This window comes from Thunnus thynnus, chromosome 7 (assembly GCF_963924715.1).
Source record: "Thunnus thynnus chromosome 7, fThuThy2.1, whole genome shotgun sequence".
Taxonomy (NCBI): domain Eukaryota; kingdom Metazoa; phylum Chordata; class Actinopteri; order Scombriformes; family Scombridae; genus Thunnus; species Thunnus thynnus.
The window spans coordinates 32698880-32725782 of record NC_089523.1 but is presented as its reverse complement, the minus strand read 5'-3'; the positions used below and the strand labels follow the sequence as shown (position 1 = coordinate 32725782).

The 26903-nt window shown below is 38.2% G+C and overlaps 2 protein-coding genes across 11 annotated transcripts in view; one reads left to right on the top strand and one right to left on the bottom strand.

Annotated features, from left to right (window-relative positions):
- Window positions 1-311: 311 nt before the first annotated feature.
- Window positions 312-13721, top strand: LOC137186537 (NLR family CARD domain-containing protein 3-like). 5 transcript variants are annotated; one of them, XM_067595537.1, is made up of 14 exons: window positions 312-369; window positions 2072-2167; window positions 2670-2774; window positions 3284-3388; window positions 3898-4002; window positions 4512-4616; window positions 5126-5230; window positions 6318-6496; window positions 6595-8428; window positions 10045-10215; window positions 11079-11252; window positions 11995-12162; window positions 12405-12578; window positions 13089-13721. In XM_067595537.1, the coding sequence occupies exons 2-14, from the start codon at window positions 2103-2105 to the stop codon at window positions 13096-13098; spliced, it is 3300 nt and encodes a 1099-aa protein (XP_067451638.1). In that variant the 5' UTR covers window positions 312-369; window positions 2072-2102; the 3' UTR covers window positions 13099-13721. The 5 variants fall into 5 exon arrangements, with proteins under 5 accessions (XP_067451638.1, XP_067451639.1, XP_067451641.1 ...); XM_067595538.1 differs by lacking the exon at window positions 4512-4616; XM_067595540.1 differs by lacking the exon at window positions 5126-5230.
- Window positions 13722-15890: 2169 nt separating this feature from the next.
- Window positions 15891-26903, bottom strand: part of LOC137186539 (rhomboid-related protein 4-like) — a 32806-nt gene continuing 21793 nt past the window's right edge. For 2 of the 6 annotated variants that reach the window (XM_067595546.1, XM_067595545.1), the window contains exons 2-9: window positions 26820-26903; window positions 24650-24805; window positions 22872-23181; window positions 22139-22271; window positions 20642-20730; window positions 20236-20292; window positions 18427-18582; window positions 15891-18345 (exon numbers count right to left, since the gene is read on the bottom strand). The exon at window positions 26820-26903 is cut by the window's right edge and continues 28 nt beyond it. In XM_067595546.1, the coding sequence (XP_067451647.1) occupies window positions 18209-18345; window positions 18427-18582; window positions 20236-20292; window positions 20642-20730; window positions 22139-22271; window positions 22872-23181; window positions 24650-24793 (1026 nt within the window). In that variant the 5' untranslated portion in view covers window positions 24794-24805; window positions 26820-26903 and the 3' untranslated portion in view covers window positions 15891-18208. Of the gene's footprint in view, window positions 18346-18426; window positions 18583-20235; window positions 20293-20641; window positions 20731-22138; window positions 22272-22871; window positions 23182-24649; window positions 24806-26070; window positions 26158-26819 lie in introns of those variants that run through there. The other 4 variants (XM_067595548.1, XM_067595547.1, XM_067595549.1 and 1 more) reach the window with 3 other exon arrangements.

Genomic DNA, 26903 nt, shown 5'->3' with positions numbered 1-26903 from the left:
TTCTTATATATACTATAATAAGTTATACTTACTTATAATAAACTTTATGTGTTACAACAAATTGATGGGTAGTGAAAATAGCTATGTGCTGATAGCATTTGCAAATAAAACCTTTGTCTCCACACATTTTTAAATTATACACAGATTATTGGATATTTATTATTGGATAAAGAAACTCAGTCAACACAAACATCTATATAAATTGTCTTTTTAAGAAGCACGCACGCACACACACACACACACACACACACACACACACACACACACACACACACACACACACGCGTGACTTCCAGTAAATCTGAAAGTGTAAGTAAACAGTCAGACTCCATTTTAACGAGCAGAAGAAGGACAACAGTCCGATGCAGGGTGAGTGTTAATATTAGGGCTGCCAATAATGATTACTGTTATTATTGATAATTGCTGATTGCTTTTTGGCGTAATAGTTAAATTGATCAAACTGTGTTAGAAAAGTATGAAATCACAATGTTGATATCTTCAAATGTTGTTTCCTTTTATTCTTTTCCGGGGTTTTTGCGTCCTCACAGCGATGTAACATAACACACCGGTGTGGTCAAAATAGAGAGAAGTCACTAGACACTAGACAAGTGCTAGACAGGTGTTTATCTAAAGCATGGGTCTCAATCTCGCGAAAGTTTAATGTTAGTTTTATGTGAATGGCACTTTACTGTGTTGTGCGTGGAATGCTGCTTCACAACAACTATGCTATCTACACAGGAAGAATGTGCACACCTCACGCTAGATTGTGTCGTTATTTTTGCTACACAGCTTTCAGTGAAATTCAAAGTGAATTATTAAACCTTATTAAAGCATCATTCCGTTTATTTCAGCATCATCTCTCTGTTACCGTTCATTTCATTTTGTTTTGAAGAACTTTGTAAAGTCCGTTTCAACACGAGCTCTATCAATAAATCATTTATCATTCTTCTGATGTTTAATAATGATGACTGACACTTTACAGTGGTGACGGTTTGCAGAAAAATGTGATGAATTAGGGGTAAAGTCGTTTCAAATATCCACAGCAGCCGTGCGTAATGATCAGCTGTTGGAGAGCCTGTGCGTAATTCTCACTGAGGTCTGATGAGCGGAACGGACACAACTGTTGACGTACAAACGGAGGTTTAAAGACCTTTACATCCATTTTTGGCTCACTGTGACAGCAAATGAGACTCGTGCATGTGATTCTACAGTGTGTGACATTAAAAAAAAACAGAACCAGGTGTATCTACGTCTTTATAAGTCTGGCAGATAATAATGTATGTGCATATTTCTGTCACATAATGCCACGTTGTGAAGAGAATTAAAAGTTAATATATACGTTTTCATGAACACGTTTATGTTTATACGACAAAGATCATAAATACAGAGTGTAACAAAACACCGCACAGCTGATGCTGCTGTGCCACACGTCATATTTGATTTGACAACGCCGCTAGCTTCGCAGCGCCCGCTGCATCCATGGAGTTATTATAGAAAATAAAAGCCAATAAATGACGCCTCCATGGCTGCAAACCATGGGATAATGGTGTCCCACTGTCCCGGCTTCATGTTATCCACGTTTGCTCTGCAATGATGGGACATTTACGGACAAATTATTCGAAAAAATCTTTTGGGTGAATGGAATGTACTGAATCATTTGCAGAAAGAGATTTATTCCTCAAAACATTTTACTCCATAGTAAATGCCTTGCACAATAAACATTATGAAGATATTTATTTATGATGCCATTTGTTTCACTAATTTTATGACGACGTTCAAAAATCAAAATCACGGCGCCTGCTATCCTAGCCTGCGCCTGCTAAGCTTTTTTTGTGGAATACCTGATGCTTCCCAGCCTCACCCAGACTCTGCCTCCAGCGGCCTCCAGGTAATTTCAGTTTGAGGGCCCTGATCTAAAGTCTGTTTGTTGGATTTAAACCACAGTCGGAGTTTATCATTGTGGCAGCTGGAAAACACACATGGTTTTAATTAAAGTAATGTAAACTATAAGAAGCTACTAAGTTTAGAGGTAAGACTAGGTTTATTACTGTGTATGTGTGTGTGTCTCCAGTGTTACTGGTTTACCTCTCAGACTCCAGAAGATGGATGATTTGGAGAAAGAGGAGGACGGAGCAGAGTCTCCTGAACCTGAACCCTCAGACACCAAGTAAGAGACTGTTTCTACTGTGAACTTACCTGGCGATGATTCAGTGTTGAAATGTCATTTAAAAACAAACACCACTGACTGATAACCCACACTCTGTTACAACCATCTCCATCAGTTATTAGTGAGTGTCTGAAGATCTTATACAGCAAGTTTATCCATCTAAATATAAAGTGGCACCTGATGTGTTTAGTAAAGCTGTGCAGCTCATGAAAATGTCTGTAAATTATACAGTAAAACTACATGCAGGCATCAGACTCTACAAATAAATTGTGATTTTACAGTAGATAAATGTTCAGGATGTGTGTCATATTCATTCACAGAGTTTACACATGTAGAAGTTCAAGTCCCTTTGCTCTCACATCTGTTTTCAGCTTTAGATAGAACACACAGAAGATATGAACATAAGTATTTGTTGTCATTATTAACTCGTGTCCTTGTTCCATGTTACGTCTGCTCTTTACAAGAACTAATGATATACGTAAAACAATTGTCTTTTCCACAGACAGAGAGCAGAGTCTCCAGTATCCAGCTGTGTGTCTTTGAAGAGTGACCAGTCCAAAGATTTTCCTCCAGATCTCAGTAATGAACCTAGACCCTCAGACACAAAGTAAGAGACTGTTTCTACTGTGAACTTACCTGACGATGATTCAGTGTTGAAATGTCATTTAAAAACAAACACCACTGACTGATAACCCACACTCTGCTACAACCATCTCCATCAGTTATTAGTGAGTGTCTGAAGATCTTATGTAGCAAGTTTATCCATCTAAATATAAAGTGGCACCTGATGTGTTTAGTAAAGCTGTGCAGCTCATGAAAATGTCTGTAAATGATAGAGTAAAACTACATGCAGGCATCAGACTCTACAAATAAATTGTGATTTTACAGCAGATAAATGTTCAGGATGTGTGTCATATTCATTCACAGAGTTTACACATGTAGAAGTTCAAGTCCCTTTGCTCTCACATCTGTTTTCAGCTGTAGATAGAACACACAGAAGATATGAACATAAGTATTTGTTGTCATTATTAACGCGTGTCCTTGTGCCATGTTTCATGTTACGTCTGCTCTTCACAAGAACTAATGATATATGTAAAACAATTGTCTTTTCCACAGACAGAGAGCAGAGTCTCCAGTATCCAGCTGTGTGTCTTTGAAGAGTGACCGGTCCAGAAAACTTCCTCCAGATCTCAGTAATGAACCTAGACCCTCAGACACAAAGTAAGAGACTGTTTCTACTGTAAACTTACCTGACGATGATTCAGTGTTGAAATGTCATTTAAAAACAAACACCACTGACTGATAACCCACACTCTGCTACAACCATCTCCATCCGTTATTAGTGAGTGTCTGAAGATCTTATGTAGCAGGTTTATCCATCTAAATATAAAGTGGCACCTGATTTGTTTAGTAAAGCTGTGCAGCTCATGAAAATGTCTGTAAATGATAGAGTAAAACTACATGCAGGCATCAGACTCTACAAATAAATTGTGATTTTACAGCAGATAAATGTTCAGGATGTGTGTCATATTCATTCACAGAGTTTACACATGTAGAAGTTCAAGTCCCTTTGCTCTCACATCTGTTTTCAGCTGTAGATAGAACACACAGAAGATATGAACATAAGTATTTGTTGTCATTATTAACTCATGTCCTTGTGCCATGTTTCATGTTACGTCTTCTCTTTACAAGAACTAATGATATATGTAAAACAATTGTCTTTTCCACAGACAGAGAGCAGAGTCTCCAGTATCCAGCTGTGTGTCTTTGAAGAGTGACCAGTCCAAAAAACTTCCTCCAAATTTCAGTAATGAACCTAGACCCTCAGACACAAAGTAAGAGACTGTTTCTACTGTAAACTTACCTGACGATGATTCAGTGTTGAAATGTCATTTAAAAACAAACACCACTGACTGATAACCCACACTCTGCTACAACCATCTCCATCCGTTATTAGTGAGTGTCTGAAGATCTTATGTAGCAGGTTTATCCATCTAAATATAAAGTGGCACCTGATTTGTTTAGTAAAGCTGTGCAGCTCATGAAAATGTCTGTAAATGATAGAGTAAAACTACATGCAGGCATCAGACTCTACAAATAAATTGTGATTTTACAGCAGATAAATGTTCAGGATGTGTGTCATATTCATTCACAGAGTTTACACATGTAGAAGTTCAAGTCCCTTTGCTCTCACATCTGTTTTCAGCTGTAGATAGAAGACACAGAAGATATGAACATAAGTATTTGTTGTCATTATTAACGCGTGTCCTTGTGCCATGTTTCATGTTACGTCTGCTCTTCACAAGAACTAATGATATATGTAAAACAATTATCTTTTCCACAGACAGAGAGCAGAGTCTCCAGTATCCAGCTGTTTGTCTTTGAAGAGTGACTGGTCCAGAAAACTTCCTCCAGATCTCAGTAATGAACCTAGACCCTCAGACACAAAGTAAGAGACTGTTTCTACTGTAAACTTACCTGACGATGATTCAGTGTTGAAATGTCATTTAAAAACAAACACCACTGACTGATAACCCACACTCTGCTACAACCATCTCCATCCGTTATTAGTGAGTGTCTGAAGATCTTATGTAGCAGGTTTATCCATCTAAATATAAAGTGGCACCTGATTTGTTTAGTAAAGCTGTGCAGCTCATGAAAATGTCTGTAAATGATAGAGTAAAACTACATGCAGGCATCAGACTCTACAAATAAATTGTGATTTTACAGCAGATAAATGTTCAGGATGTGTGTCATATTCATTCACAGAGTTTACACATGTAGAAGTTCAAGTCCCTTTGCTCTCACATCTGTTTTCAGCTGTAGATAGAACACACAGAAGATATGAACATAAGTATTTGTTGTCATTATTAACTCATGTCCTTGTGCCATGTTTCATGTTACGTCTTCTCTTTACAAGAACTAATGATATATGTAAAACAATTGTCTTTTCCACAGACAGAGAGCACAGTCTCCAGTATCCAGCTGTGTGTCTTTGAAGAGTGACCAGTCCAAAGATTTTCCTCCAGATCTCAGTAATGAACCGGGGCCCTCAGACACAAAGTAAGAGACTGTTTCTACTGTAAACTGACCTGAGGATGATTCAGTGAGACGGTTTCATTAAGGTTGGAGTGTAGATATGGAGGAAACACAGTGGAGAGAAATAATGAACTAACTTCCCTTCAGCTGTAATCTAGAACAGATATTCATGTATATGTTAACCAGAGACAGAGACAGGGCTGGTACTGGTATTTGATTTTCCAGTCAAAAAAATCTAAAGTAGTATTAGGTGACCTGGGTTTACTAAGGATTTAGTAACAAATTAAATTGTGTCTGTCCTTATTTACTGAAGTACTGCGCCAGGGTTCTGCACAGGTAAAATTGAAGAAAATTGAGTGTTTGGTCTCATGCAATACAGAATGTGTCTTAAAGTGTTCCCGTTCAAAGACACAGGAACATGTTAAGACACATTCTGTATTGCAAAATGAGAGAAGCAAAATCTGTAAAACTGTTCTAGAGATTATATCAGAAACAGTGTGACAGAGGAACAAAAATGAAAAGATGTATTACAAAAATATTAACTAGAGCTCTCTGCTCAGCACCACAACACAAGACAAAAGAGCAGCAGTCTGTTATTTTTCACAAGTGGACTTTTCTGTTTTGCTCAGTTGCCTCTTGCTTATTTTTAACTTTTAATGGCTCATAGTAGCTTGAAGGAGCCCTGTGGAGTTTTCTTGTTAACAAACAAAAGTCAGGTTTACATTGACTTACTTACCAAAACACATTTAATGTATCCTTGTGATCTAACAATTGTGTTGAATCCATTTCCCTCCTCATGAAACAATTGCAAAGCTAATTTTTGAACCTAGTATTCTAAATCCTACATTGTTTACATCCATGTTTACTAGCTTGCACTCTTCTGCCTTGGCTGGTGCGTTGTTGTGTCTGTCTAATCACTCTTGAACCCTTGCAATTGTAGTATATATTATTTTATTTCAAATTGAATGTATTGAAGGAACAAAAAATATGTAACTGTCAAATACTTAGAGTCTTGACTGTTTATGTAGGGAAAAAGCTGCATGCAACTTGTGAGCTGTCGGTTGGCCACCACTAATGTCATGTGTCATAAAGAATGTGTTCATGTCCACAGAGAGAGAAAGAGGAGGGGTGTTTCTGTGGAGGAGCAGCTGTCCCACTGTTCTTTGTGTCAGGACATCCTGAAAGATCCAGTCTCTACCAGCTGTGGGGACCGGTTCTGCAGACAGTGTGCAGAAAGATCCAGAACAACACCTGGACTACAGACAAACAGTCAGACCAGCACTGTACAAAGTAAGACTGAAGATATATCTGCTGATGTCATCATCTCTGAAGAAAGGAGTGAGACATATTTCTTTTTAATTATACTTTTTTTTCTTCTCTTTCGGCAGAAAGTGGTCTGCAGGAGGTTTTACATGAACATAAGATCAGTCTGAGGAGGAGATGTGAATCTGTGAATGAAGGGACTGATGAAGCAGGAAGTGAAACCCTCCTCAAAAGGATCTACACTGAGCTCTACATCACAGAGGGACAAAGTGAAGGGGTTAATACCCAACATGAGGTGAGACAGCTTGAAACAGCTTCCAAGATGGAGACCCTCCATGAAACTCCAATCAAGTGTCACAACATCTTTAAAGTCTTACCTGACCAACACAAACACATCAGAGTTGTTCTGACGAATGGCGTCGCTGGTGTTGGAAAAACCTTCTCAGTGCGCAAGTTCACTCTGAACTGGGCAGACGGCTTGAAAAACCAAGATGTCAGTCTGGTGATTCTGCTTTCATTCAGGGAGCTGAACTTGATCAAAGATGAGCAGTACAGTCTCCTCAAGATGATTCATGTTTTCCATCCAACATTACAGAAGGTCACAGCGGAGAAGCTCAATGACTGTAAAGTTTTGTTCATCTTTGACGGCCTGGATGAAAGCAGACTTTCACTGGATTTCAAGAGCAATGACGTAGTGTCTGATGTCACACAGAAGTCATCAGTCAACGTGTTGTTGATAAACCTCATCAAGGGGAATATGCTTCCCTCGGCTCTCGTCTGGATAACTTCCCGACCAGCAGCAGCAAATCAGATCCCTCCTACATGTGTTGACAGGGTAACAGAAGTACGAGGCTTCACTGACACCCAAAAGGAGCAGTACTTCAGGAAGAGATTTGATGATGAAGAACTGTCCAGCAGAATCATCTCACACATCAAGACATCCAGGAGCCTCCACATGATGTGTCACATCCCAGTCTTCTGCTGGGTCATTGCTACAGTTCTGGAGCACATGTTGACTACAGACAAGAGAGGAGAGCTTCCCAAGACCCTGACTGACATGTACTCACACTTCCTGCTGGTTCAGACCAAGAGGAAGAAGCAAAAATATGATGAGGGACATCAGACAAGGCCACAGGAACTGACGGAGGCTGACAGGGAAGTTCTTCTGAAGCTGGGGAGGCTGGCATTTGAACAGCTGGAGAAAGGAAACATCATGTTCTACCAAGAAGACCTGGAGCAGTGTGGTCTTGATGTCACAGAGGCTTCAGTGTCATCAGGAGTTTGTACAGAGATCTTCAAAAGAGAGATTGTGTTCTTCCAGAAAAAAGTCTACTGCTTTGTTCATCTGAGCATTCAGGAGTTTTTGGCTGCAGTCTACATGTACCACTGTTACACCAGCAATAACACAGAGGTACTGAAGGGCTTCCTGGGAAAAGACTACAGACACAGGGAATCAAAACCAAAGGGTTTCCCAAAGAACATTTCTGCTTATTTCAGAAACAAGGACGTCTTCCTGAGGAAAGCCATGGAAAAATCTCTCAAAAGTGAAAATGGCCACCTGGACCTGTTTGTTCGCTTCCTTCATGGCCTCTCTCTGGAGTCCAACCAGAGTCTCTTAGGAGGCCTGCTAGGTCAGACAGAGAACAGTCCAGAAATCATGCAGAGAGCCATCAACAACCTGAAGGAGATGAACACTAATGTCTCTCCTGACAGAAGCATCAACATCTTCCACTGTCTGATGGAGATGAATGACCGCTCAGTACATCAGGAGATCCAAAAGTTCCTGAAGTCAGAAAACAGATCAGAGAAGAAACTCTCCGTGATCCACTGCTCAGCTCTGGCCTACATGCTGCAGATGTCAGAGGATGTTCTGGATGAGTTAAGCCTGAAGAAGTACAACACATCAAAGGAGGGACGACAAAGACTGATCCCAGCTGTGAGGAACTGCAGAGAGGCTCAGTAAGTCTAGATGTGATTAGCATTATAAATCAGTGCAGAATAGTAGTTTAGATCTTCAAATATAAATAATATAAAATACTCATTACTGTTAAAATAGTGCTCTATTTGTTTAAAGACAAAATAAAATGTCAGTTATATTTAGTCACAGATGTTCTTGAGCTGTTTCAAATGTTGTGAGTGCGAATAATGTTGATTTTTCAGTTGGTTGTGTTTATAGCTGTCAAGTTAATGAACACAGTTATTCTATTTGTTTCTACTAATTATTGGATTTTACAGTTTTTTCTTCTATTTATCTCCCTTTGAGTGACGGAGGCGTCATTCAAACCTGGTAAAACAAATCAAGGACTTTAGAAGTTGTGGTTGAGGTTTTATTACAGCAGCATTTCATCACAACATATATCAGTATTTTACAGTTATCACTGAATGTAGTAAAGTTTACTACAAGATTACTACATATGAAGGTTCTGCAAATAGTATATAACAGACACTGTTTTTTACCACTATGATTAAGAGTTTAAAATAAGTTCTGTGTCACTTTCCAAAGGCGATTTCTGAAGTCAGAGAGAATTGCTTTCATCATCATTTTTTTCTTGATGGTTTCTGAGCCATTTCATAGTGAGCATGGGGGATCAGCATATCAGCAAACTGATACAGTAATGTCAGTTGTACAACAATATCTAAAATTTGCTAACATTAACCAACATCAGTCTCCATAAACTACTGGTCATACGAGACAAACCCCCTGAGTGTGTTGAACTGAGCAATGGTGCCTTTTATTTCTCATGAATTCAACTTTTTATTTTAAAGAGGGAAGTCTTGTTACATAATCTTGTTTTTAAGTCTCTTATATTCTGTTGGTCACAGAAAGAAACTCTTAGGTGTTTTCTCTCTTGTTGGTGTAGAGAAGAGTAGTAGCAGGAAATCTGAGGTCTGATGAATATATAAGAGCAGAATGGTAGAATTCAGACTGTTTAGAGAGATCTTATACACATTAAATGTCAATGTTATATTTTAATGCTGATGCCATGATAACATATTTCTGATGACATCATGTTGAAAAAAATTTAACCTTATTGGTTTGTTAATCGTGTTTGTGTGCTGAATCAGTTTTTCAGATTCTCAGAAAAGGAATGTTGACAACTAAACATCATGCAGTCATCCGTCATGCACATCTAAGTATTTAATAACATTAATATGTAATTATGTACTGGTCTAATACTATCAAGCCATTTGTTTAATTTGTGTTTGTCAACAATCACTAAATTTTCCCGCTTATGGATGTGAACCTGACAGCAGCAGGTAGCAAAGAGAGATGATCTTTTCAACTTTAACTGTTGACTGAGTTGAACTGAATACAAATATCCTGGTGTCAAATTAAAAATAGTGGACAGTAAAAACGGTTTTCTAATCAAGATGCCTCATGCTAACTTTAACTGCATTCCATTAAAGGAGTGATGCTCAGGAAAAAATAAAACTAATTTAAAAAAAGAATGATACGAAGAGCAAATGTTGATCAAAATAGGAAATGTCAAACTGTTTCGTCATCAAATGCATGAAGTAAACATAAAGTGTCTTCTTTCATGATCACATATATTGTAATATATGTGTCATGACAGACTTTCTGACTGTGGACTCTCAGAGACTCACTGTGAAGTTGTGGCCTCAGCTCTGAAGTCCAACCCCTCCCACCTGAGAGTGCTGAATCTCAGTAAAAACAAACTGCAGGATTCAGGAGTGAAACTGTCTGCTGCACTGGAGAGTCCAAACTGTAGACTGGAGACCCTGAGGTCAGTTCAGTGGCTGTAACTTTAGTAGTTATTTTTCTATATATTCAATTAAAATCGTTCACTGAAGTTTCAAATGTTTGGTTCATAAATTTTTGGGATTTGCCTGAGCACCAATCTGTAGAATTTAAATTCTTTCAAGAATTCAATATCCACAGTCTTGTTCTATGTAAAATTGGCTTCCAAAGTTTAAACTAATATGAGGCTTCAGCAGTCTGAGTTACACATATCAAGTAAGTGTCTTTGTGTTTCTTCAGCGTTTTCTTGCTGAACTGCAGTGGAGGGATCGTAAATTAAAGAGAGAATTTTATTCTAAATAGTCTGTAACAATGAGTCAAACAAATCAATTAGGTGTCTACCAGACTGTTAAAGCCTCATATTAGCTTCAGCTGAATTTATAAACTAATTTCCTGTAGTGTTGATGTATTAGAGAGAGACCACTACACAGTCAGTATAGACAGAGGGAATGATTACTGTCACCAATAACATGTTTTAATTATGCATACCTACTAAATTACCAAATACAGGAAGAAGGAGGTCATGTAATAAATAATGAACAAGTTTTTAGTTCAACATGTCTGATTTCATATTGATCCTCTAATTACAAACTTGACTGAGTTCAGCAATATTTTATGACTCAGTGTTGACAAGAATGTGTTTGAATGTTGTGGTGACATTTGGATGATGTCTGTAGAAGGCTGACATTATGATGATCCACAATAACACAATGACAAAGTCATTGTACTCATTTTAGGGAAAAGGTAATTGATGAGGACATAGTAATGTTGAACTACACATTGAAAACCTGAACACATCTGATTGGATTATAAATGGATTTTTATCTGCATCATCTAATCTTTATTCAGATTGAGTGACTGCAGTTTGTCGGAGATCAGCTGTGCTTCTCTGGCCTCAGCTCTGAAGTCCAACCCCTTCCATCTGAGAGAGCTGTATCTGAGCGGAAACAAGCTGCAGGATTCAGGAATGGAGCTGCTGGGTGATTTTCTGAAGAGTCCACACTGTAGACTGAAGACTCTGGGGTCAGTTCGCTGACAACAATAGTAACAGTAACTGTCTGTTACTATTGTTGATCTTAATGTTTAACAACTGAACCTAATTTATGTACATACATAACTTATATCCATGAAGTTAATTTTTTCCTCCATATTTTCATTTTTTTTACTGTACAAAATTTAGTCTGTAGTTATAAAAGATGGCTGATTCTTGAAGAAACTTTAGAAAATGTCCACTGTTAGTTGTTAAAGTAAATAAATGTTTATAATTTTTGGTAAAGAGTCACATCTGTACACAGAAGATCCTCTCAACTAATATTTGTTTTAAATTGATCAAGTTTACTTCCTGAAGGAGAAATATTTCTTTATTATGTTCTTTATTGTGTGTTAATCAATAATGTCAGATCATTGATATTGATCCTTCAGAAAACACACACACACACACACACACACACACACACACACACACACACACACATACACACACACAGAGAGAGAAGGGGGGAACAGAGAGATCAATGCAGGTGTTTAAATTTTTTTTTTATGACTCATTGTTGACATGAATATATGTCTGAATGTTGTGGTGACATTTGGATGATGTCTGTAGAAGGCTGACATGATGATTCACTGTCAATAAGACATTGACAAAGTTATTGTAGTCATTTTAGAGAAAACCTCAATGATGAGGACATATTAATGCTGAACTACACATTTGAAACCTGAACACTTCTGATAGGATTATAAATTGCATCATTCATTCTTTACTCAGATTAAGTCGCTGCAGTTTGTTCAGCTGTGCTGCTCTGGCCTCAGCTCTGAAGTCCAACCCCTCCCATCTGAGAGAGCTGAATCTGAGTGACAACAAGCTGCAGGATTCAGGAGTGAAGCTGCTGTGTGATTTTCTGGAGAGTCCACACTGTAAACTGGAGACTCTGATGTCAGTTCACTGACTGTCTTTTACTATTGTTGATCTTCATGTTTAACAACTGAACCTAATTTAAAACCTTCATATAACAAGAAAAGTCTTACAGTGGATAATTCACTCTGAACCTCTTACACTCTGTTTTAAAAAAAAATATTTGACAGTTTCTAAACATTCTTCAACTATGAACAGATTATGAAATATTGAATGACTTCAAGCAAGAACTGTCTTCTAAAGTTAATTTATTCTTTATTCAGATTGTGGGGCTGCAGGTTGTCAAAGATCAGCTGTGCTTCTCTGGCCTCAGCTCTGCAGTCCAACCCCTCCCATCTGAGAAAGCTGGATCTGAGAGGAAACAACCTGCGGGAATTAGACGTGATTCAGCTGTCTGGTCTTAAGAAGAGTCAACACTATAGACTGGAGACTCTGAGGTCAGTAGAGAGTTGGAGTCAGTCTGTGCTGGTTTCAGCAATATTGTATTAAATACAGCTAGTATCAAAGCAAAGATCTAGTATTTCTTGGTGAAACTCTAACTTTCTCAGTGGCTGCCGTCCTCAGTGAAGCTGTGAGAGGAGAATGGTGACAGGCTTCAGGATTGGACAGGAAGACAGTGAGAGAGAGAGAGAACAGTCAGCTGATCAGATCAGCCAGAAGCTTGTAGTGATCGTGTGTTTGAGTTGATGTGAAGACAACAACAGTTGTCTTCACATCTGCAGGATGTTAATGTGTTGTTTTGAGCTCAGTGTGTTCAAACCAACACATTAACATGAGAGCTGAAAGGAAGCTGGCTATGCTGCACAGCTGTTCCACTTCTGGTCTGAACAGGACTGAAATCCCTGCTGCTCTTTATACTGGATGTGCGGCATCACTGACTGACAGCTGATGAAGTGTCTCACTAAACACTGATTTATGACCTCTGTTGTTTCTTCTTCACTTATCAGATGGGGTTGATGATCTCTGTAAGAGTGTGAGTGAACATCCAGGAGTGTGTGTTGAGAGAAGATGAGCTGTATCCTGATGATTCATCTGGACCGGAGTCTGGATCTGGATTTTTGTCATCTTCACTTAAGTCTCTTAACAGACTACAAACTGAACAGTTATCTCTGGATTTTGTTGAAGTCAGCACTTTACAAATATGTTATACATGAGCTGTTTGATGCAGTAAAGATTTTAAAAAACGGGTGTTATGAGTCAGACTCTGACCCTGGGCCCATATTTATTAAGCGTCTCAGAATCACATTGAGAGTTAACCGAGGACTAAAACAAATTAATGTAGCAGAAGAGAATTTACTCTGACTTTCAGCAGGTGAAGGATTACTCCTGGGAGAGAGTGAGATGTTGCTCTTTTACCACAGTCAGAGCAGCAAAGCAGAAATAATGATGATGTGTTGTAGTTTTCTCAGTTTCAGCTGGAAATATTAAACAGTGGTAATTTGGTATATTATGTGTATAGGCAGGTAACTTAACAAGGTTATGTAACAAAACTATGATGCCAAAGTTCATTTTAAGAGGATATTTACACACTGTAAAGAAAGCCTGAGAAATAAATGTAACCTCTATGGTTATGAAGATGACTTCACTGGTTACGTGTTTGATTTAGGACTCATTTGAAAGATTTTGATTACTTTAAAAGTCTCTTCATGGCTCCAGATTACCTTTTTAATATTTTGTAAATATTAAAAAAGGTATAGGTATCTAGCTTTTGTACGTCTTTAACTACGCATCATTGTCACACTACACTAGGTCCCAAGACTATTTAGTCCTAAAAGGCATCATGTTTGTTGTGGGCTAGTACAGAGAACCCCAGGGTGGAGAACATAGAGACAGAGCCAAGGAATAGGAATCTGATTGGTTTTATTACTACTTGATGTTGAGGTAAAAAAGGAGCAGCAGAGTCTTAGTGGCCAGGGGGAGGCAGGTGCAGGGGGCTGAGCAGGGCAGAGCACGGGAATGGGCAGAGTGAAGTAGGGCAGGATGAGTCCACAGGGCTTGGGGGAATGGAAGTGAACCTGAGAAGGCTCTGGGTAGATCAGGAGGGAGTCAAAGGCAGGAGTCAGGCCAGGAATGAGATGGAAACAAGAATTAACAAAGAGCTTCAACAGGTAAAGCTATTCAAGGAGCTGGAATATGGCTGACAAGGTAACTGAGTCTACAATCTGGCAGTGTGGAGGTTGGGACCAGGTATTTGAAGCAGAGCAGGATGATGATGGCTGGCAGCTGGTGAACTGACTCCACACACCTGACTCCACTCCTGCAATCAAACACACACGCGCGCACACACACACACAGAGGGAAATGGAGGAGGAGAGAGGCTTCCAGCTAGGCAAGAAGTAGAGGGCCTACTTTTAAATCACTTCTTAAAACTCTATTTTATCCACTGATCTACTATTTTTGTTTTATATGCTGTACATCTTAAATTTTAATCTTATGTCTGTCTTCATCCATCATTTATTATTGGAAAATTTATTCTCATATATGTTAAATTGTATGTTTTTCTGTAGACAAAACATGTTTGCCTGTTTGGTGAACTGAGTAAAAGACTAGCTTATGCTAGCTTAGCAACTGGAATTGATTAATTGGAAGTGTGCCGATGGGACACTATATGTGACCTATAAATTAGTGCTTAAGTACTTTATTGCTGAAATCAAGTGCAGTATACCATCAATGAAATGTGCCACCACACAATACACAATACAAGAAAACAGCAATCCATACAGACTTAACATGCACAACAAGGACAGATAAACAAATGAAAAACATGGGGAGAGGAGTTAGTAGTGTTAGTTTGCAGTGTGTGCCCAAAACTTAACATAGTCAAATAATGAATAGTTACAACAGAAGTTATCTCAGGGCACTTTTCACAGAGACCCAACATTCCCCCATGAGCAGCACTTGGCAACAGCGGCAAGTAAAAAACTCCCCTACATGGAGGGGAGTTTTTCAGTCATAGGAATTCAAAAGTTAATAAGTGATGGTCTGATAAAATAGGATTTTGTGGAAAAAATATTAAATGTTCATTTTCGATGCCGTATGTCAGAAAAGGTCGAGGGTGTGGTGAAGACAATGAGTGGATTTATTTACACTGAGAAAAGCCAGTTGAGTCTAATAATGAGACAAACGCAGTGCTAAGGCTATCATTATCAACGTCCACATGAATATTAAAGTCACCAACTATAATTACTTTATCTGTACTAAGGACTAAGTTCAGATAAAAACTCTGAGAATTCAGATAAAAATTCAGAGTTGGCCATCTCTGCCAGGTATCCCCCATGACAGATGTGGAACTTTCACCTTGTGGGATATTATCACTTAAGATATATTGTAATATTATGTTTATCACTTTGACTTTGGCAGGATGATCATTAATGCAGTAAAACATTTACAGATAGGCATAAATTGATATTGACATGAGATGGCATCTGCTGATGTACTGAAAAGTTTACAGTACGGCAAATATTTGTATTATTTGTGATTTTGCACAGAATTTTACCTGCAACAAAACTGTGATGCATGTAAGATTCTGCTTTTTCATATTAATTTCTTGTCCAGAGAATGAAAAAGAACAAAACAAGCTTAGTGTGCTTCCCATGATACCCACAAACATACTGGAGAAATGAATGACAACCAGCAGAACGGTAAATCTTTACTGTACAAAAATACAAAAAACCAGAACAAATCGGTTTACATTCTCAAATAATGGCATTGTCTTCCAAAATGGCCCACTGGAGAGTTTTCTGATGTGGCACCCCATGAGGTCTTAAAAACTCAGAGATTAATAATAGTAACATAAAATGAAAAATTCATATCTATGTAGATTGTCTTAAAGTATAAGGCTGACAATTTTCTATATATTCCTTTTTGTCAATAAATTTCATGTGCAGAGCCAAACTAACAATTAGCAGTGCAGTACCACAGTACACGACCAGTTCATATAAACTGGCCCTGCTCTGCCAGTCACACAGCCAGCACATATAGCTATTCAGAAAGTCACTGGTGCTGCAGCTTGATTGGCTGTCTTGGTGTGAGCACTGTTTGAATTTTTGAATTTGTCCCGCCCTCCTATTACACTGCCAGGTTGGTCCGTGTCAGACCAAGCTGGCAGTGCGGATTTTGTTGCCAGTCAGTTCATGTGCAGTGGGGCTGCACTTTAACTGATCTACTCACTGTGTGTTCAGACAGAAAGCAAAGCGTGAATTTTAGATACGGCACAATTGCATACAAAGTCAATGCAAATATGTGAGTGGATGCGAATTCCTCTGGGAATTAACATGTCCACGCAAGTAGAAAATGTTTCAGGTTGAGTGAAAAATTTGCGCGTGGCCCACAGCTTTATGAATGTGCTTTATAAATGTTCAGAGAGGAAAGCGGAAAAGGAGATAGACTGGAAGGAAATAAAAACAAGAACAGGAGTTTCTGGTGAGTTCTGAGTTCAGTCAGAAGCTGAACTGAACACAAACACACAAAAATTGTTTGGTGTGCGTAACTAGCTAGCTTACAACTAATTTGGTGTACAGTTGGTACTGTGGCTGTTTGGGGCAAATAAACACAAATGGATGGTCCATCAATCAAACTTTCGCAAATGAGGTGAAATTCACTTTGCATTCTGTCTGAACACAAATTACAAGTATTGTATTTGTATCAAAAGCCTGATCTCATTCCTCTGTGCCATAGACCTCCATTGTTGTCCAAAAACTATTAAAAATATGTCAACGAGACACACCGCTGCACTGAGTGACAAGTTCTTTTGTCACAGAAGAGTTTGGACACATTAATTTGCTGAGAAATGGCTCCCAAGACTAACTTACTGGAGTTATTTGACAAATTTACAATGCGAAAAGCCCTCTGGTGTTTGGTTTGTCTGTTCTGGGCTACAGTAGAAACATGGCGGTGCAACATGATCTTTATATAGATATAAAGGGCTCATTCTAAGGTAATGAAAACACAACAACTCTTATTTTCAGGTGATTATACACTTATTAAAACATACTTGTGAATACTATATTCCATTTGTGCCAACTCTGTTCCACTAGATGCCACTAAATTCTACATACTGCACCTTTAAATGTTACTAAACATGTCGTGCTTCAAGTCACTGCAGACTTTTTTTCTGTATTAAACCAAGACCACAATCTTTCCCTGACCTTTACCAAGTGCTACCATAGTTTAACCATAACCGTAAAAAGTTTAATGCTGTAGTTTCTACTAGCGGATGTTGTACTGCAGGATCAAAGATTTTGGTGGGAAAAAAAACAACCAGGTACGTTGTCTAAACATTTCACTCATATGTTCAGTATCAATATTTTCGCAATTTGCCAAATAGTAATCAATATTTTCTCATTATGTTGAGAGGAAACATAATTCAGCCAGCATTATGTTAGATGGGGTTGGTCTACCTTACACAGAACTACTCTCCAGAGACTGAAGACGTAGTCGCTGTTATTAGTCTTCGGATCAGTTTTTGAAACAAACTAATATGACCAAACTCTTCATAATGAAGGAACATGTCACCCAGTGCAGCGGTGTGACTCACTGACATGTTTTTAATAGTTTTTGGACAACAATGGAGGTCTACGGCACAGAGGAATAAGATATATCTGGCTTTGGATACACACACAATACTTGTAAGTAGATCAGTTCATTGTTGGTTTGGATCCAAACACGAGATTTGTCCCCAGCCATGAAAATCCCCAGCAATGTCCTTTAAGTTTGTTGTTTTGTGTATTTTCTCTCATTCTCATGCACATTTGACAAATAGATTTCATGGGGTCATTTATAGTAGTAGTAGTAAACTTCATGTGACTTCCTAAAAATCAAGGATTATGGGCTTCTTTCAAGAACACATAGTATTCACCAACCATTCAGTGAGAAATCCTTCTCAACACAGGCTGTTATGAAAAACATGACATCATCACCATGTAGACGAGACAGAGTGATGGAAAGGAGTTTCCACAACAGAGTTCAGTAAACCACTAACACTTGATGACAAAATCCCTCCTGGCATGTACTGAAAGTTAGAGACTGATGATATGAGATACAGTGAACATTTCTTCCCATTCTGTCATTACAATCTTCTTCTCCTCCTCTGGTTGGAACTTTCTTTTTCAAACCTCCTCAATCTCTTCCTCCTGACCTCCTCAGCACTTCCTTCCCCCTCAGCGGGGTGGAAACCAGAAGAGTCTTCTCTCTGCCTGGTTCGTCCTAAAAATAAAACATTATTAACTAAATGTAAGTGTTGTCAACATTCAGCGTTTTAATCCGCAGTAACAGCCGCTCTCTTACCTCTGTCATTCAGGCTGTTTCTGATCGCCAGCTCTATTTGTTCTTCCTCTGTCAGTCCTGCGATATAAGATTCTGTGTAATCAGATGTAGAATCGGTTGTATAATCCTCTGCAGGCTGTGGATCTGCCGAGTCTGCTCCTGTTGTGCCACTGTAACCTACAACGACATTTTCACACATGAAGACAATATAAATCAAGTCAGATTATTTATAGAGCACATTTAAAAACAACACATGTCGACCGAAGTGTTTTACAGAGAGATGAGAATTACAATTAAATAAAGACACACACATAATTATGATAATAATGAGCAAACTATTCCACAGTTTAGGGCCAACATTTGAAAAGTAAAGTAAATAAAATACACATTAACCCAACAGTAAGCAATAACGGATGTCTTTGTGTGCTTCTCATTCCTTTCTAAGGCTGTCACTTTTCAGAATATGTCTGAATGAGTGAGAACTAGCATGTGATTAATTTCAATTCATCCAAAAACAACCTAGCAGACTGATCTTAAAATATGTCTTACATCAGGGGTTACATCAACTTAATTTTTCTCATTTACTTTTTCAGACTTTCTTTTAATCTATGTTTTTTTTTCTTGTGAATTACTGGATAATTTGACCTCTTTTATCCTTTCATTATTATCTAAACGAAACAATCTGTGAAGGATGAATCACATAGTTGACGTGGTCACAACTTAATATATAGAGCTCCAATAACGCTGTTAAAAGGGCGTTACGAGTCAAAAAAAGGTTAGGAACTGATGTCCCTGCTTGATGTTCTGCTCATTTGATTTGCTGCCTCTCTTTGGTGCTTTGAAGTCATGATTATAGTTTCAGCTCAGCTCCTGATGGGTCAGAACCACATGAACAGGTCAGGGTCAGAAGGCCCCCTGCTGGAGCACAAGACAAACAGCTTCAAACAGTCTGTCTTGCTTATTTTATAACCTGTCAGGTCTTTTCTGTTCAATGAAAAGGTTGCACTGCTGCATGTTCCTTTAAACAGTAACTCAACAGTGAGCTGAAATGTAACCACATCCATCAGGAATGTCAGGAAGTACTGACCAGTACCTGAGTGGACTTTACATCACTGCAACAGGGTAACCAGTTAATTTACTGGTGATACAGTAAGTTCCTCTTTACATGCTGGCACATGTTTCTAATGTTCAGGGGCCATATTCACGAAACATCCAAAGGCTGAAAACCTAAAACGTCCTAAATATAAGGCAAGTGTCAGTCCAAACTTAAGAACTGGAATTGACATGTACCCACTGATTAAGTTAATTGAAGAGGGCCTTCTTTTAGCTTCTCTCTTACTAAAACTTGCTCTCAGCAGCTTGGTGAACTGGTCTGAAGGGGAAACTCTTAGCTGGAACTTTTAGTGCCATTTAGGACTCTGAATGGTAAGATAAGGTCCCGTGTAAATATGATCCCAGAGCAACAAGCATTAGAAGTGACAGGAATGTTGAGCTTCAAATGGGATTTCAATAGAAATACTTTTACTTTACTAGAGTGTAACCCTGCTTTCTAAACATGTCATAAATCCTCTCTTTTCCATTCTTCTTCTGTCATTAAAGCCTCCTGGGTTTAGGTATTGAACATTTCTGACCTTGGTGCCCTTAGAGGTAACATCAAAAAATGCACTGTGGCAAATTGCTTTGCATGTTAGTATCTACAGTGGATTTAAGTTACTGAATAACTGAACAAATTCAGTTATCATACAACGTACTATGTGCTGGATTGTTGCACAATTAATCAGCTATTATATATACAGTACATATAAATGTGTTTTGGTAAATACTCTGTACCTGAGGAGCTGTAGTATGAACTTGGACGTGGATTATTTCCATCTGAAGAAACAAGTTCTGAAGGGAATTTATAAAAAAAAAACACAGAATTTCAGTGAATATTCAAGTACAGATTGATTTCTCCTCAGTGTCACATATGTCCTATCATTTATAAACACACACACACATACAGACACATGTTATGTCAGTTAGCAAATATAATTTATGTGTTACAACTAATTGATGGGTAGTGATAATAGGTATGTGCTGATCGTATTTGCAAATAAAAACTTCTATCTCCACACATTTTAAATTATACACAGATTTTAACAGGTTATTGGATTAAGGAACTCAGTCAACACAAAGATCTATATAAACTGTCTTTTTAAGAAAGCACACAAACACACACACACACACACACACAGACCTGCACATGTCTTCATGATGGTCTTCAGTGGACCCACAGTGTATAGCAGACCCACCAGGATACCTGCCAGGTGTCCAACCAAAGAGGTCCTGAAGAAGAACCACACAGACCACAGTATGAAAAATGCACTACAATATGTTCAGTATGTAACTGTGATTTTGGGAAAATACTGCAAAATTTCAAAACTTAACAAAGATGAGACAGGATATTTGTCTAAAGACCTATATTACCTATATTGTTTGTTTGTTTGTTTTCTGGGATATTTGTGTCTCACCACTTTTCTCACTTGTGTTTAAAATTCTCATTAGTGTCCATTACCACCAACTCAAAACTACTAGCTTGTGTCATACATATCACAACCTGCTGACTGTGCACTGAAGCTCTTTGAGAAATTTACAGTGTAGTACAAAGTCCAGAGGTTGTGATATGTAGCACAACAAGCTAGCGAAGCTCATGGATGTGTAAGGAGAACTGGATACAGTGTCGCAGGCAGGGCCCCGTTCATTCCTATGAAAGTTGCTCAGTGGCGCATGAAGCAATAAAAAATCGACTTCCTGGCATGGATGTATTATTATGCAAGAGCTGGATACCGGACTAAAAATGGCGCCTATTCAGTCCTATAGGAATTGCTCGCCTGGTGCATAGGCCAAAAGAAGTTTCCGGGTTTGCTTCTGCGTTGTGCGACCCACTGAATATGCGCAGTAGTGTTTCCTCCGCTGGCCCCGCCCGCGAGCTCCCGCTCAGCCCATAGACTTTACATTGTGATGACGTCACGGATTTTTAAATCGCTTTTCTTGGCTCAAAGAAAGTTTTACAAACATAAAACCTCCATGGATCAAAAGTTCATAATATAAAGAGTCATAATTGACGTTGTTTGCAGTTCGAGGCATCCTGTCAACAGTTTTACAGGCGTCTCTTTTACAATGGTGGTCTATAGGGAGAATCCTTTTTGGGCTGCAGGGGGATTTTTTGCTGCAATACCGCGAGTGACCACTGGGAAAAATTGGCTGCAAGGCTGAGCAGCGGTGCCCTATCCAGCTCTTATTATACATCCATGCTTCCTGATATGAAAGTACCGAGATCTTCCGTATTGTGCGGCCCATAGAGCGTGCGCACTAGTGACTTTTGCTGGCCGAGTCAGCTACTTCTGGTTTAGCCCTCTGGCTAACTTGAATGGGGATAAAACAATTCAATCATGCGGCTCTTCTAGGCTTTTGTATTTATGTATATACGTATGTAATACATGACATGTTTGTTTGTATCCATGAATTGATCTTAATTGTTCTGCTTTACTATTCTCACATCGTATGTGTTTATGACTTTTGCTTCTCTCCTTGTGTAATCACTGATTTTGTAAGTGCTATATAGATAAAGTAAACTCCAGTATTATTATAACCAATTGATTGTGACAAGGAGCCAAGAGAGTTTGTGAATATAAGTAAGATACTGTTACCATAACGTGTGATTCTGACTGATATATTCTGTACAGTATCTCACCCAGGAGCAATTAGATAGATCAGCACTAGTTCCACCCAGCTGGCGAAGCGATTGGACACACGAGTATTCATCATGTAGGTCACTCCACCTGGGTTGTAATGGTTATTGACCACCTTTAGAGCAAACAGGACACCTGGAAACACAGCGGTAGTGATGAACATCAAAACTCAGGGAGGGATTTAATGAAGATGCTTAGAAAAAAACAGGACAAATTATTCATGGAGGTATTCACAGTTGATATGAAATCAGAGGGAAAAGTAAAAATGAAATGAGAAATTTTTATTTCACAATAGATAAAATTTGAATTTTCATGTCAAATCCTTTCTGTTTCTAACTTTATCATTTAACAATTATTTTTATGATTTATTAGTCTGCCAAAGATGTTCTTCATTAATTGATTAATCTTACCAGAGCACAGCTGACATACTTAAAGGTCTTGTTTTGTTTGACCATCAGTCCAAAACCCAAAAAGATCCCATTTTTCCTATTTTAGTGTCACAAGAGAGAATGAAATCCAGCAAATATTTACATTTTAGGAGATGAAACCAGTGGATTTTCAGTGTTTTAGCTTTCTGTCAACTGGCTTATCATATCAGATTTATTTAATGCTTAATTTATGCTATAGGAGAAGGAATAGATGGAAATTGCATAGATATTTTTTTTCAATCTCTCTTATCTGTGAAACATTTGTAACTTAGTTTCTTAAAACGATGATGCTGCTGGTAGTTTGTACCTGAGAAGCCGACAGCACACTCAACGCTGAGAGACGACACATCTATGAGACTCGCTAACGGATCAGAGTCCTCGATGACTTTTGTCAGCAGTGCCTGCAGCAGCAGATAGACAAATCCGTAGAGCAGAGAGAAGACTGACAGCAAGTAGAGGAACCAGCCTCCACCCATCCGACGCTCCAGTCTGATACCTTTCCAGATGAAGGAAACCATGTTGAAGTAGAGGTGCCAATCATCGACATGGTGCAGGGGGGACAGGAAGAGGCGGCGCCACTCTTTATACTTGTACACCTGCTGGAGGCTCACACAGGCCTGAGGATTGGATGGATAGAAAGGAGTAGTTATTACAGCAATAACATATTTTACTATATTCAGTGATAGACAGTCTTTTATTAAAAGCCTCCACTTCTTTAGCCTGACAGCAATAGTTACTAGTTACCTTTCAAATTTGGATTTTACACAAAAACATATGATGAGTTTGATTTAACGAGTTGATGATGAGTGATGCATTGTTATAGAAGAAACTATCTGACATTATATACAGTAGTTAAAACGAGAAATGCTGCTTACATGTCAATGCATCAAAAATAATAAACTGGCTGCAACTAACGATTGTTTTCTTGATTAATCAATTAGTTCTTTGGTCCATAAAATGCAGGGCACAAAATTAGCACCAACCACCAGCAAAATGCTGTTAAAATATGCAAATAGCTGGTAGATTTATTTCACTTATCAAACAATTCCAAAACAATGGTGATCTAATGACTGGACATTCACTAGCCATTTGGCCGGTAGACCAAAAAGTTAATTTTGCACCCTGAAAATGTCATAAAATGGTGAAAAATGTCGATAACTGTTTCCTAAAGTCCAAGGTGACGTCAAATGTCTCGTAATGTCCACAATCCAAAGATATTTCATTTATTATCATTGAGGACTAAATAAATCAAAATATTCACATTCAAGAAGCTAGAATCAGAGAATTTGAACATTTTCTTAACCAATACTTAAAGTTTTTAAAGTGCATTTCACTGATTTCATTTATTTTTTATTTTACCTTTATTTATCAGTGAAATGGAAACGTGTATTCTTATGTTATTTAGTCTTAAGATTATGTTATACTGCCTTATAGTAAAAAGCACATTGTAAAACTATTTCTTCTCTGCTTCTTGTATGAAAATGTTCCCAACATATAACATCAAAGGTGAGCTGTGGGACTATAACTATAACTTTACTGCTCATTGGACAGCGGCAGAGAGGGAAAGTCTAAAGAGGAAAGACAGATAAGGATTCAGCCTTCAACTCTTTATGCACAGCAGAGACCGAGAGAAACTCCATAGAGATATGGTGAATTGATTTAAAATAACTGTTAGGGTGACGAATATGGGATGATTGTGACGCATGTGGCTGAATGTGTACATACTGAACGTCTCTTCAGCCTAGCAGACTGGGGGATCCACATTTGCAAATGTGAACTGGTTATTGCAATAAAACTCTGAAAGACAACATGCTCTCTGTGAATTCATCCTTAAATTTCCACAGTAATCAGGGAAACCTCAATGAGATTAAAAATCTCTTTTGCAAGAGTGTTCTGGCCTAAACAGGCAAGAACATAAAGTTTCAGACAAACAACATAAAAACAGACAGACCTCTCATTAGTTAATATAAAATAATGAATAAAATTACAGTAAAATCGGATACATCTGTACTTTTTCTTAAATACTTTCATACTCGGTACAACTGAAGCAGTGGGGATACTCCAAATGTTGCACTGATGCATTACCTTTATTGGTGGAGCAGCAGGGAACATGTAAAGATATACATTGAAGCCCAGGACAGCCAGGGTGACTGCAGGGATGTTCCCCACACCCTCCTGGAACAACTGGACCAGCAGGAGCAGCAGACCCACCTGGAAACCCCTCTGCATACTGAAAACAGCCTGAGGAGACACGTGTAAGAACAACAACAACATATCGGTTACTTTTTTCTTTTTCTCTTTTTGATTTAAATGTTATTTATGTATATATATAAATACATATTAGATATTTCTCTTTCCTGATTCAGGGTGGATGAGAGTGGGGAGTAATGTGGGGGAAATAATCATTTCTGTGTATGTTTGTATATATGTAAATGTATACGACTGTAAACTTATATACCTAAGATACTTGAGACTAGGTACATATGTACGGAAGCTGATAACAGCCATGCTTGCAATCATTTTTTTAATGCTGTTATCTCAAGATCCCGAGTTAATTTATCTCATTATCTTGAGAAAACAAATGGCCGATTTCTCCAGGTAACAAGATAATTTATCACGAGATTTATCACGGGTAGAGCTCATTCTCATTTGTTTGTTCCTGTCTTCTCCTCTTCACATCTCCCTCACATGGATAACTCAACTATTTAGACCAAGCACAAGAAGCCGTCAGATGGCTCTTAAGGACAAATCTCTCATAAGTTGGTTCTTTTTCTCTCTCCACCCTACTTTCCTTTCTCTCATTAAGTCTAATAAAATGAAAATGCTTGAAAGCTATTGTCTGATACTCACTCCTACATGAATCTCATCATATTATGATCTGGAGTTAATCAACCTGCCATTTGGTTGTGACACAGATGTTATTAATAAAGGTGCTGTTATCAGTTGCTACAGTTGTCAAGAGCCAATCTATGCTGGCATGACACCGCTGATATCTGATAAACATTACAAGTAATAAGTGGAAACAACTATTTATTTTCTTGTGATAACGGGTTGATTATCTCGTTATTTCAAGATAATGAAATAATTAACTCAATAATTGGAAGCACGGCTGTTCTCGGCTTCTGTACATATGTTCACATGTATGCATTTTCTTTATTTTCCTTATTAAAATTGAAACATTTTTATCTTTGGTTGTAAATCCATTTGGAGTTTTAAGACTAAATTCTCACATTGTGACTGTTGCTACGACAAACCTACATATAAACCAATCAGAATAGGACAATGAAATGACGCAGAATACACACATTTCACAGGTGCAGATTTTTAAATAAAGTTTAGGGAGAAAACACACTCGTTCTCCTTAATACAAAAACAATTCACTGTCTGTGTGCATTCACTGTGGTGTTACGTGTTCCCAGATTCATATCATATGTGTGTTATGTGGCTCTCTCATCACTGGTAAACATGAAAACAACACAAGAAACGTCCTGTTAGTGGAGTCAGACCTGCAGGTTGTTTTCCTCTCCGTCAGCAGAAGCTCACATGTCCCATTAAAATGCCTGCAACCTTTTTTTGTTTTTTTTTTCATTGTGTATCCTAAAATATATGATCATTTTAATTGAAGAAAATGAAAGAAATACATTTAACATATTAATGTATTTAACTGTATTCATTGTTTGTTGATTGAGAATGACCATGAATGTCATTTAACTTCATATTGATATGATATAGCCTAATATAAAATAATAATATATTAGAATATGACATTGTTAAAACTGATAAGCTTCTGTATCTATTCTGCATAAAGGCTATACATGTTATATTGGGGGTTGGGTGGCTCAGGATGCAATGAGAGAATTTCCTTTGAAGGCTTGCCGGGGTTCTGCCTCCTTCGTTTGCCTCTGCTTTTAATCAGAGTAAACAACTTAAGCTTTTAAGTGTTGGATTCATACATGAGTCCAAATACTGGCAGAGTGGTCAAAACTCAAGAGACCAGCGGCAAATAAAAGGTTTTATTTTGTTTGTGAATAAGGGAGGGAAAGTCCCTGCATAGCAAGAACAACTTAATGCACATATAGAGGCTTCAACAAGGAAATAAAATAATTTCTCTTTCCTCATTCTCTCTGTTGATAATTACAGAGTAGCTATCCTGACACGAAAAAAGCTTTAGCAACTAACAGCCTTCAACAGCAGGTCGACAGATTCTCAAAATAAATCTGAATCGTAAGGATCTGAATACATTTTGCATACTTACATCCACTTACATCTGAGTGTAGACTATTGAAGCTGCGTTATTTTTTTGTCTGACATGAGCTCGTGGTGTCGGCAGAACTTCATC